Source organism: Chiloscyllium plagiosum, unplaced genomic scaffold, assembly GCF_004010195.1.
Source record: "Chiloscyllium plagiosum isolate BGI_BamShark_2017 unplaced genomic scaffold, ASM401019v2 scaf_10541, whole genome shotgun sequence".
In the NCBI taxonomy this organism is placed as follows: Eukaryota; Metazoa; Chordata; class Chondrichthyes; order Orectolobiformes; family Hemiscylliidae; genus Chiloscyllium; species Chiloscyllium plagiosum.
This window is the reverse complement of record NW_025213143.1, coordinates 18,856-31,000: the sequence shown is the minus strand read 5'-3', so window position 1 is coordinate 31,000 and position 12,145 is coordinate 18,856. Positions and strand designations below refer to the sequence as shown.

General features: G+C 40.3%; 1 protein-coding gene across 3 annotated transcripts; it reads left to right on the top strand.

Moving 5' to 3' along the window:
- The first annotated feature begins 2,441 nt into the window (after positions 1–2,441).
- Positions 2,442–9,389, top strand: psmg3 (proteasome (prosome, macropain) assembly chaperone 3). 3 transcript variants are annotated; one of them, XM_043686172.1, is made up of 3 exons: positions 2,442–2,525; positions 5,076–5,358; positions 7,478–9,389. In XM_043686172.1, the coding sequence occupies exons 2-3, from the start codon at positions 5,143–5,145 to the stop codon at positions 7,628–7,630; spliced, it is 369 nt and encodes a 122-aa protein (XP_043542107.1). In that variant the 5' UTR covers positions 2,442–2,525; positions 5,076–5,142; the 3' UTR covers positions 7,631–9,389. The 3 variants fall into 3 exon arrangements, with proteins under 3 accessions (XP_043542107.1, XP_043542106.1, XP_043542108.1); XM_043686171.1 differs by having other exon boundaries at positions 2,499–2,613; XM_043686173.1 differs by lacking the exon at positions 2,442–2,525 and adding an exon at positions 3,012–3,035.
- The last annotated feature ends 2,756 nt before the right edge of the window (positions 9,390–12,145 follow it).

Here is a 12,145-nt window from a genome sequence, read left to right as displayed (position 1 = left end):
ACTAGTAGTAGCATCTGTAGAGAGAGAGAAACAAAGATAATGTTTTGAGTTTGACGTGTGACGCTTCAGAACTAGATTTTGAAGAAGAGATATTGGACTCAAGATATTAACTCTATTTCTTTCCCTACAGATGCTGTCAGATCTGCTGAGTTTGTCTAGCACTTCAGTTTTATTTATTTCCGATTTACAGATTCTATATTATTTTAGCTTTATTTGTGTTTGGTAAGATATGGCAAGAAAACTCACTGGGCCTCATGAGGAGAAGTACTCCCCAAATCCCAACAATACTGAAGATGCCCAACAAAACACAACTTTCAGCTGGATAGTTTATTTATGTTTTAAAAAACAGATTTAGCAGGAAATAGTTCTAACATTTCACCCTGACAAAACATATCTGGGTATTTAAAAGTTTAGATTACTGAAAACAAGCATGCTGATCCATGCAGACATAACACAATAAAATGTTGGAATTCTAAAAGAACAAACCAAATTTTGAATACAATAGATTGGACAGTTTACTTCAAAACAACTTTAGAAACAATTGAATATTGAACACACTTAAAATACTGCATAAAACTGCCCTCTTCTGGCAAAGCACCTTTAATGCTATCAACTGGAATAATTAAATTTCGCTCAACAACAATGCTTTTGCTTTATTTTCCACACTATGTTTACATCAGGATTAGCAAAGTTATAAAAATAGCAAATTAGAGTCAATCATTCCTTTATAGCATGCACTCAAGGAATTCAGTTTTGCGAAATGCACAAAGTCAGGTCTTAAAACATATCCCAACAGATTTCACTGGCAGAATGTTCAGTGTACCTGCTTAAACCTTTAGAAAAATGCTACTAGGATTATACAAATATCAAACCTGAATGGTTCAATGTACTGTATCCCTTGGACTATGAGTTCATCTGTTAAATCTGATCAATGTAGACCATTAGTGGACTGCATTGCCAGACAATAACATTGGTGACCCTATGTTAATGTTCCTCATTGATTTTCTATCCAGAACTACAATCCTGACCATTCTGATATCAACAGCCGCTCTCGAGAATAATGCAACATTTTCAGGAAAAGCTTAATAGTTATATCCATATAACTGTGCATGGTCCTTTACATTGCACAAGGGCCAGATGACTAGAATTCCTCTTCCACCTGCAAAACCAGGCTAACCATTGACAGTACCTGTTCAATAATAAGGACTGCAGATGCTGGAAATCAGAATCAATAAAACGTGGAGCTGGAAGAGCACAGTAGGTCAGACAGCATCAGGAGAGCAGGAAAGTCAATGTTTCAGGTCAGGACCCTTCATCAAGACTGGGGAGGGAGAAAGGGAGCTCAGAAATAAATGTGGGTGAGGTGGAAAGGTGGATGGGATGGTGATAGGTGGATACAGGTAGGGGTTTATTATGACTGGTCATGGGAAGGGCAGATAGGTGAGGAGGAAGATGGACAGGTTGGGTCAGGTCAAGGAGGTGAGGAGTAGACATGGGAGATTTTGAAGCTGGTGAACTTACTATATGCTCCCAAGGCAGAATATAAGGTGCTGTTCCTCTCTCTTTAGACTATTCCCCAACATAATTTAGTCCTTATCCCTTCCCTCACCCTATCTTCTACATAGAAACCAATATTTTCCTAGCTGCGATCATTTCTGAGAAAGGGTCACTGGACCCAAAACATTAACTCCGATTTCTCTCCACAGATGCTGCTAGACCAGCTAAGGTTACCAGCAATTCCTTTTTGTTTCTGATTACAGCAATCACAGCTCTTTCAGATTTTATTTAGGTTCCAGAGTTAACTTGCCACTGTGATTGCTTGGCACAACTTTTTAATTTGTTCCTAGTCAGCCATCAGTCCCTCACAAATTTGAGCATAAGTGTATCCACAACCTTTGTCCCTATCCTAACGTGAAGTAAGACCTGTTCACTTCTCATTCACTTAGTCACCCACACTAGCTCCTGGTCCAGCAATACTTTGATTTTATCATGACAATATCTTGGGTACAAGTCTCTCCATGACATCTCCTCCCACATCTCTGAAACCTTCCCCAGCAAACGGGCTCCCAAGATCTCAGCATTGTTTTGATACTGGCCTCTTGAACACACCTTGACTCCTTGAGCATCTCTGAATCAGTGCAGCCAAGTCCTCATGTGTCGAGGTCCCAAGGTCTTGATTCCCCTCCTTTAACCTTCCTCCTTTTTCCTCTCTTAATATTTGTGACGATCCTTTAAAAACCATTGCCTGAATTGGTGGTCACTTGCTCTCCATATCTTCAAATACTATCTTTATAACCCTTTGATTAAAATTCTTTGGGAGGTTTTATTACTTGGAAGGTTCTTTACGAAGACCCGTTGCTGTCATTGATAAAAAGCCTCGCATCTCACGGGACAACCGTTGAAAGTTGCGCGTGCGGGGGCAGTTGAGCATGCGCAGAATGGGGGAAACCGCTGTTTCGGTTATGAGCATGCGCGCCTGGCCTACGATCGGTTTTTCGGATTTCCGGGGGAGTTAGTCTCATGCGGTGAGCATTTACTGATAACGTGGGGTGTGCGGCTTTCTAAATCACCGGTCAGCAGGAGGAAGCCTTTAAAGAGCGTGCACGATGGACGGTAAATCTCCCTCACCGCTGGCTTCGGTGTTCATAGAGCCTCGGTTCGAGAGTTTAAAACGGAATGTTCTGGAAATACAAAGCAGGGACATCAGTGTTCGAGAGGGGCAGGAAGAACTGATTCATGTCACCGCTTCCTTTTATTCTTTGATTCCACGTGACCTTCAGCATTTATTTCCCATTACTAATTTTCAGTGAGCGAGTGGTGAACTGATGTGCTGTCGGTATGCACATTATAATGTTAGGGTGGGTAGGGAGTAGGTTTCCAGGATTTTGACCCAGAGATTGTAATAGGTGACTCAGCAGTTAGGACTGCTGCCTCACAGCGCCAGGGACCCGGGTTCGATTCTCGCCTCGGGCGACTGTCTGTGTGGGTTTCCCTCCGGATGCTCTGGTTTCTTCCCATCATCCAAAGATGTCCAGGTCAGGTGAATAGGCCAGTCTAAATTGCCAGTAGTGTTAGGTGTATTAGTCAGTGGGAAATGGGTCTGGGTGGGTGACTCTTTGGAGCGTTGGTGTGGACTGAAGGGCCTGTTTCAATGCTGTAGGGAATCTAATTTAAAAATTCTATGACTGTGGACTGTGAAGTAGTGTTTCAGAATGTGGGAAACAAAAGCTCACTCACTTTAATAATTTCAGTCCGAGACTAATTTCTGATCAGCCATTTATTTGTACACCTATAGATGGGTGCTTTGTCTAATTACCTGGTAAGGTAATGACAAAATGCACACCAAATCCAACAAACTCTCGAAATTTATACAGTTTGAATCCCCATATTTTTCCTTATTCCATTGTTTGTTCCCTGCTTCGCTTACGTCACTTATTTCCTTAAGACTGATCCCACAACTTCTGTTTATCCTGTCTTGTCCGTGACAAACTCTTATCTCTGACTCCCATAAGGGTGTTTGACGTCAGTCTATTATAGATTATTGATTAGGCATATCTTTTCTTCTATCAGCATCTATTTCCATCCAGAGGCCACTTTGACCTCTTTGATTAGGGTTTGTTCCTGTGTCCCCGTGTAAGGGGGAAACAGATGCTTTCCTGTTTGCCCATATATCCACCATTGTTCTGTATTCACGTCTCATGCTTTCTTTTTGCTGAATATGTATTTTCTCATTCCCATTCTGTATCAGAATTTATACTTGCAGAAATAACATTAATTCATTTATATCCCACAAGAACTATTAACATTTTTAGAAAGAGAGAACTTCAGAAAGTGTAGATGTTGTATTTTGATCTGATATCTTGAGTTAATGAGGCACTTTTTAAAAAGTTGAAAAATGCTGGATATACTTAGCAGGTCAAGTGTCTGGAGAGAAACGTGATGCTTCATTTAGTATTTGAAGTACTGTCAATGTTATTAGGTAGGAAATCCAGCAGCCAATTTGTGTACCACAAATGCCAACCTAGGAGAAAGTGAGGACTGTAGATGCTGGAGATCAGACTTGAGAGTGTGGTGCTGGAAAAGCACAGGTCAGGCAGCATCTGAAAAGCAGGAGATGCGATGTTTCGGGCATAAGCCTAGATTCCTGATGAAGGGCTTATGTCCGAAACATCGATTCTCCTGCTCCTCAGATGCTGCTTGACCTGCTGTGCTTTTCCAGCACCACACTCTTGACAAATACCAATGACCAGATGGCAGTAAAACAGTTAATCTGTGGGATAAACCTTGCCCAAGACAGTGGTGGCTAACTTCCTGTTATTCAAAATTCAAAACACCCACCTGATGATGCAGATTGTAGCTTTGTTGAAGTGGCAGCTGTAACAGTGCATCCACTTTTGCCAGCAAGTGGGGATGACACCCCTTGCCTGCTTAATAAGGCTGCAAAAACAGATTTTGCTGGAAAGGCTCAGGAGGCCTGGCAGTATCTGTGAAGAGAAATCAGTTGATGTTTCAGGTTCAGTTAAGAAGGCTCACCAGACCTGAAACGTTAACTTGGATTTATCTTCGCAGGTGCTGCAGACCTGCTGAGCTTCAGCAGCAATTATGTTTTTCTTTCTGATTTACAGCATCCACAGTTCTGAGTTTTTTAAAAATTTAATAAGCTAGCATCTTAGTTCAAATCCGAATAGAAACATGAGTTACCTGGGTCAACTGCTTAGCAGGCAGCTCTGCTAACAGTGATACTATCTTCAGTGCTCAAGCCTTTGGAAAGGATTTTGATGCCATAATTGCACGAAGGGGCAAACAACGTGCTACTTTTAAGGTAAGAAGTCTGATGCTGGAAGACTGACTTACAAAACCAAAGTATATTTTTTCCACTTATTCCTATGGCATTGTTGTTTTTTTACAGCCAGCAAGAGTGCAACTTCAGATTTGGAACATGCAAATTCTGTTTTATTGTTAGGAGCTTTCATTATTGTTAGTGATTATGAATAAATGATGAGTGAAATGTAACTGAACTAGAAATGTTATGATATTTTGGAAATATCTTAATTTGATTTTTTTTTTCAATTTAGGTAAAGAATCAATTCTAGAATCTATATTCTTGAATTAATCAGAAACTGTCAATCTGAGAGGATACTTATGGCAACAGAAAGTATTATCCGGTCCAAGCAGACTACAGAAATTGTTGATGGAATCCTGACTGAGGTTGTGTGTACACTGTTCAGTGATCACATCTTTGTGGTGGTTACGCAGTATGGCAAAATGGGAACATTGATCTCTGTTGCACCACATTGTGTGGCAAATGAAATCAGCAAACCCACACTTAGCACAAAGATCCTCATGGGAAAGGATGAGGTAAGAAGATCAAGGGACAGGGAAGGTCTGAACAGGCTGGCTAGGTTGAGGGGTGACCTAATTAGATCTTTAAGAATGAATTGGTAGGATAGACATCAAAAATGCTTCCATTTATAGAGGAAACAAAAAAACAGGGCCATAAATGGCACAGTGGTTAGCACTGCTGCCTCACAGCGCCGGAGACCCGGGTGCAATTCCCGCCTCAGGCGACTAACTGTGTAGAGTTTGCATGTTCTCCCCGTGTCTGCGTGGGTTTCCTCCGGGTGCTCCGGTTTCCTCCCACAGTCCAAAGATGTGCAGGTCAGGTGAATTGGCCATGCTAAAATTGCCCGTAGTGTTAGGTAAGGGGTAAATGTAGGGGTATGGGTGGGTTGCGCTTCGGCGGGTCGGTGTGGACTTGTTGGGCCGAAGGGCCTGTTTCCACACTAATGTAATGTAATGTAATCTAATCTAATCTAAATAATTTATTTAATTAACACGTGCATGCCTGTGTAGCATTCATGAATATGTCATTCAGGTAGCTCACAATTTAGGCCCTTAAGATACTGTGTGTAACTGCACAATAAAGATACTATGTATTGAAATTAAACAGACTGTCAACATCAAAAATTGAGATTAAATTTTCTTCAATAAAGAAGGATTGATTTTATCCTGGGAGTGATTGAGGTGAAAGGCATTTAAGGGGAAGCTAGGTAAACATACCAGGGAAAAAGAAATAGAAAGATGCTTAGAATTAGATGAAAAGGGAGGGAAAAGGCAAATGTGGAGCAAAAACAAAGATCCATACCATTTGATCCACTGCCATAACCTACATACAGTGCACTGCTTATCTTAAAAAAAATTGTTCACTATTTGCTATGTTTGTTATCCCTGTGGTCAGTTTAGAACCTATTAATTTAGCAATATAACCTCAGATTTTTTGCTGACTAAGTAATCAGTCTTGTTCATCTTACCTGGAAAGACATTTACTGAGAACAATTTTTTTTTAAATGCTGTGGGATTTAGACATGAACTTTGTAGTCTGAATTATGTAGCTATGTGAGCAGCCTGAAAAGCTTATTTTGGTACCCTGGTTGAGATTTGGAGTTTAATAATGGGGAAGTGTTGTTATAACTGTAAAGGATGTTGGTGAGGCTGCATATGGAGTTTTTTGTATACAGTTTTGGTCCTTCAATTTAAGAAAGGATATACTAGATTATTGTAGAATAAGAAGAAACTTGTTTAGGCCTGAGATGCAAAGCGATTTTTTTCCAAGAATAGTGAATATTGAGAATTCTGTATCCCAGAAGGCTAGATCATTGAAAGTAGTAGTTGACGAGAATGTAGAATTTTTAAATAGTGGCATCACACTGGCACTGAAATTTGTATGTAGCTTTGAGTGGCAGACAAAGTACTTATTTGGCTTGTTGCAGCATCCTGTAAGGGGAGTAAACTGCAAATGAGTTCACTGAAAAGTAGAAGTGTAAGACAACTCGCTTCACCTGCTTTTTTAAATTTGAGACATCTCCAACTTCCAGAATAATCTGCAGTAAACTGGATGTCATTCAGGTTTAAAAGTGGTGTTGCTGAGAGGCTCTTTCATGAGTCTTCATGATATATTGAGAATGATGATTTCATCAGCATAGCACTATCTCTTGGGATCATTTTGATACACCCTATCTGAGCATCAAGCCAACAGTGAGCTGATGCCTATGGTTCTGTTCACCAGGATTGATATCTACATGCAGAACTGTAGGAATCCCATTGGTCTGTACGCAATGATAGCCCAACCAATCAGCACCCACATTTCATGCTGTATAAATAGAAACTTTTCAATTCTCTGCTTTTTGCATTATCATCCTGATGAGTGCAAAGTGAAAAGCTTTGACTGTCTCTGTTATTGGCATTGATTTTATATTATGATTGTCTATTCATCTGTTCAGAAATTTAGCATATACTGTGACCTTGAGTATTACCATTATATGTCCTTTCAGAGTGCTTGACTGTCTTATTTCACATCAGTGGTCTCCCACTTCCCCCCCAATTGAATGTTTCTGATATGTTTCAGCTTTTAAATTGATGATGTTGAGTGTTCACGTTATTGTGTACTTACAAAACCTTTTACTGTTTTTCTTTACAGCCTCTAATCCATGTTTATGCAAAGCACCTTGTGACTTTTGTGTCTGAGGAGTCTGGGAACAAACCAGTGCTACTTGCGTTGGCCCTCAAGGATGCAAATTTGGAGAGTATTAAATCTATCAAAAAATTGATTCAGAGTTGCCGACTCTGGTGAAATTCCCTAGTTAGACAGCACGGCTGAGACTAACTAATTTTTGTAAAAATCTGCTGTGACTTCTCCATTCATGGGCAACAATGTCACAACACAGTTTTCTACTTGAAGGGATGTTACTGAATGGAAATAAGAGTAGCTCCACTGTTTATTTTATGGATGACCATTGAACTGGGAAGCTTGTGTTTGTACTTAATTGAGGAACATCATTGCAACATTTTAAGACTCCACAAACTCCCAAGGCAATAGATACCTGATTTTTAATTCAGACTTATAATTCGATATTGAAAGTAAAATAGGACACTGGTAAAGGGACAATGACTGGCTAGATTTTGCATTCTGCTCTTGGAGAGGCAAAGAATTAGTGGAAATATTGGGAAATGTATTGGAATAAAAGCTTATGAAAAGGATTCCTTGTTAGTCAGTGCCTGTGGTTCTGGGCAGCTGTTTTCAGACTAAATCACAATGTTTTAACTGCTATTAAACAAGTAATAGCTTCTCACTGGTGTCCCAGATGAATTCATTCTATGGTTCCCTTTAATTTCTTGTTTAGTTGCCTCCTGATCTGGGATTCTTTCCACTTGAAAGGCTGCAACAAGCTGTATTAGTCTGGATCACGGGCAGCACGATCTCACTTCAACTGGCCATAGGTTCAAGCTGCTAAGGGTGCATCATCTCAACTGAAATCTCACCAAAACTGGGAGAATGATGTTTTTTCAAAATGTACTTTTTTCAAGATGCAAGTTAAAAATGCATAATTATGTCAAAACTATAATCTAGAGACAATTTGGGCATTTTGACATTCATCAGATCAGTAACTAAATTTAACTTTTCCGAGATTGTCGGGTCCCTTTGTTGGAATGATCATTTGAGATGCGTGCCAGTACAACCTTGGTCTTTTCACCTGTCAGATAGTGCCTTTTTCGCATAATATGGTGGCCCAGTCAGCTTTCATAAGGATGTTTGTCGTGGTTTTTCATCCTTGCTTTTGCAAGTCCAGTGCTTCATCCAGTGTGAAAGGGGCCTATGGAAAAAATGCTTATGGTGTTAGCATGAATCATACTGTGTACACCATACATTCAGATGTCAAGGATGTGATGCTCTCACATCTCTCCACACTATCTGATAAAGAAACGGAATGTGTCCATAAGCACTATTAGATATAGGAACAAAATGAGGCCATTTGGCCTACTGAGTCTGCTCCAACATTCGATCATGGCTGATCTATTACCCCTTTGATCCCCTTGTAAATCAAGAACCTCTCCATCCTGTGACTTGGCCGCCACAGCTTTCTGTGGCAGTGGGTTCCACAGGTTCACTATGCCAGCTGAAAAAATTTCCCCCTTCTCTGTTACAAAAGGTTATACCTTTGCTTTGAGGCTGTTTGTCAGGTCCTAGTCTCTCCAACTCATGGAAACACACCATGCCAGCTCCATCCAGCCCCCTCAGTATTCTGTAATTTTCAATGAGATCCCTCTCATCCTTCTATACTTCATTGAGTACAGTCTTTAAGACAAACTCTTCATCCCTGGGATGATTTCTGGACCTCCTTCCATGCCAGTAGATCTTTCCTTCGATATGGGGCCTAAAACTGCTCTGAATATTCTAAATGGGGCCTGATCAGATCTCATTACAGCCTCAAGAGTACATGTCAGTTCTTATTTTCTAGCCCTCCTGAAATGAAATTTTAAAAATCACACAACATCAGTCTAACAGGTTTATTTGGAAGCACGAGCTTTCGGGGTACTGCTTCTTCATCAGGTAGTTGTGGAGAATAAAATTGGAAGACACAAGTTTACAGTGTGATGTAACTGAAATTATATATTGGGCATAGGCAACATTGCATAATGGTGGTATCTATCTCATATGCTGCAGGCGAGGATGCCCTAAGGTGTGGTACATTGGTGAGACCAAACAGAGGCTACGGCAACGGATGAATGGACACCACGCAATAATCAACAGACAGGAGTGTTCCCTCCCAGTCGGAGAACACTTCAGTGGTCCATAGCAGTCGACCTCTGACCTTCGGGTGACCATCCTCCAAAGTAAACTTTGGGGCAGGAAATGACGTAAAGTGGCCGAGCAGAGGCTGATAACCAAGTTATCAGATGGGGACCTTGGGTTCATGACTCACTACAGGTGACCCTATTGCACTACACACACAGACAGACGGACACACACACACACTCCTACAGACCCATATACTCACGCAGACCCTCTCTCATATATTCCCAGACACACCCTCTCACACTTGTACCCCTTTACACTCACACACACTCTCTTACAGACACTCATAATCCCCTCTTTCCTCCCCTGCCATACATGCACATACAAGTTTGTGGGGTGAATTTGTACTTGCAGAATTACATTTTACTTTGCTCAAAAATTGCATGAATCCATGTAAGATTCTGTAAATCCTTTTTTTAAGATTAAGATTAGAATCAGTCTGACCATTGTGGTACAGACAGCCTCACATAGGGAAGCTAACACCTTCAATACATTATCTGGGTTGACATGACACCAGTTGTTAAAAGTTCACTTGAGAATGTAACTTTTAAAAAAGGTTTTGCGATTTACATATGAGAGAACTGAAACCAACATGGTTTCTCATTTAAAAGATGAGAAGCTCAACAAACAATCCAGGTCTTTTTCAATATATAATTTCAGTTACATCACACTGTAAACATTTGCTATAATTTCTGTGTCTTACAATCTTATTCTCCACCACCATCTGATGATGGAGCAATGCTCCGAAAGTTAGTGCTTACAAATAAACCCATTGGACTATAACCTGGTCTTGTGATTTTTAACTTTGTACGCCCCAGTCCAACATCAGCGTCTCCAAATTCTAACATGAAAGCCTTCCTAACCTGCAGACTAACATTGAGAAAATCTTGAACTAGAATCCCTTTGCTTCAGATTTCTGAAGCCCTTCCCCATTTAAAAAGTAATATACATTTCTAGTCTTCTGACCGAAGTAAATAACCTCTCACTTTCACACATTACGTTCTGTTCGCTGCTTTGCCCACTCACCTCGTCATGTCCAAGTCCTTCAGCCTACCTGTCCCTCTACCTAACTTTGTTGCTAAGTTTGCAGATTACACAATGCCCTCAGTTCCACCATCCAGATCAATTGTTACTGTATAATGTGAATAGTTGTGGTCCCAACACTGACTCCTGCAAAACTCCACAAGTTATCAACTGCCATCCTGAAAAATACCCCCTTTTTCTACTTTCTGTATTTAGCCAGTCAGCCAATCCTCTATCCAGTACCTTGTCCCTAATACCATGCAATCTTATTTAACAGCCTTTTGTGTGGTACCTTATCATAGGCCTAGAAATCCCATAGATCAGATCCACTAGCTCTCAAGTCTAACTTGCTTATTACCACAAAGAATTCTAATAAATTTGTGAAGCATAACCTCACCCTATTTCACTTGCACTTCAGCTGCTCAGCAATCTCATCCTTAATAATTGACTCTAAAAGCTTAGTCATAGTTATACAGCGTTGAAAAGGATCCTTCTTCAGTCCGACAAGGCCATGCTGACCATAGTGTTGAACTAAACTAGTACCACCTGCCTTATTCAAATGTCTTTTAAATGTTGTAACTGTATCCACATCCACCACTTCTTCTGGAAATTCATTCCACATATGAGCCACTATTTTATTTTGAAAAAGCTCTTTATTTCAAATTTCTCCTCTCACCTTTTAAAAATATGGCTCCTTATCTTAAAATCCCCAAACCTAGGGAAAAGACTCCTGCAATTCACCTTATCTATGCCCCTCATTATTGTATAAAGCTCTACAATGTCACTGCAGTGAAAAAAGTTCCAGCCTCTCCAATAACTCCAACTCTCCCAATCCTGGCAACATCCTGATAATATTTTTCTTCCAAGAACAGGGTGATCAGAATTATACAAAGTTCTCCAGAAGAAGTTCTCACCAATGTCCTAGACAACCTCAACATGACCTCCCAACTCCTATGCTCAAAGGACTGAGCAATGAAGGAAAGCATGCTAAACACCTTCTTAACCATCCTGTCTATGTGTGACACAAACTTCAAAGAATTATGTACATGAATTCCTAGGTCTCTGTTCTACAACTACCCAGAGCCCAACTATTAATTGTATAAATCTTGATGTTGTTTGTTCTACCAAAATGCAATCCTTCACATTTATCAAAATTAAATTTCACTTGCTACCCCTCAGCTCATTGACCTAATTGATCAAGATATCTTTGTAATCCTAGGTATCCTTCTTCATTGTTCACTGTGCCATCAATTTTGGTGTCATCAGCAAACTTATTAATCATGCCTTCTATATTCTTATCTAAGTCATTTAAATACATGACGCACAAATTGGACCCAGCGCCGATCTCTGTGGAACACCACTGGTAACAGACCTCCAGTCTGAAAAATAATCCTTCAGCACCATTCTCTGACTCCTGCAGTTAAGCCAATTTTGTATCAATTGGCAAGCTCACCCTGAATCTCATGTGATTTAACTTTACTAATTAGT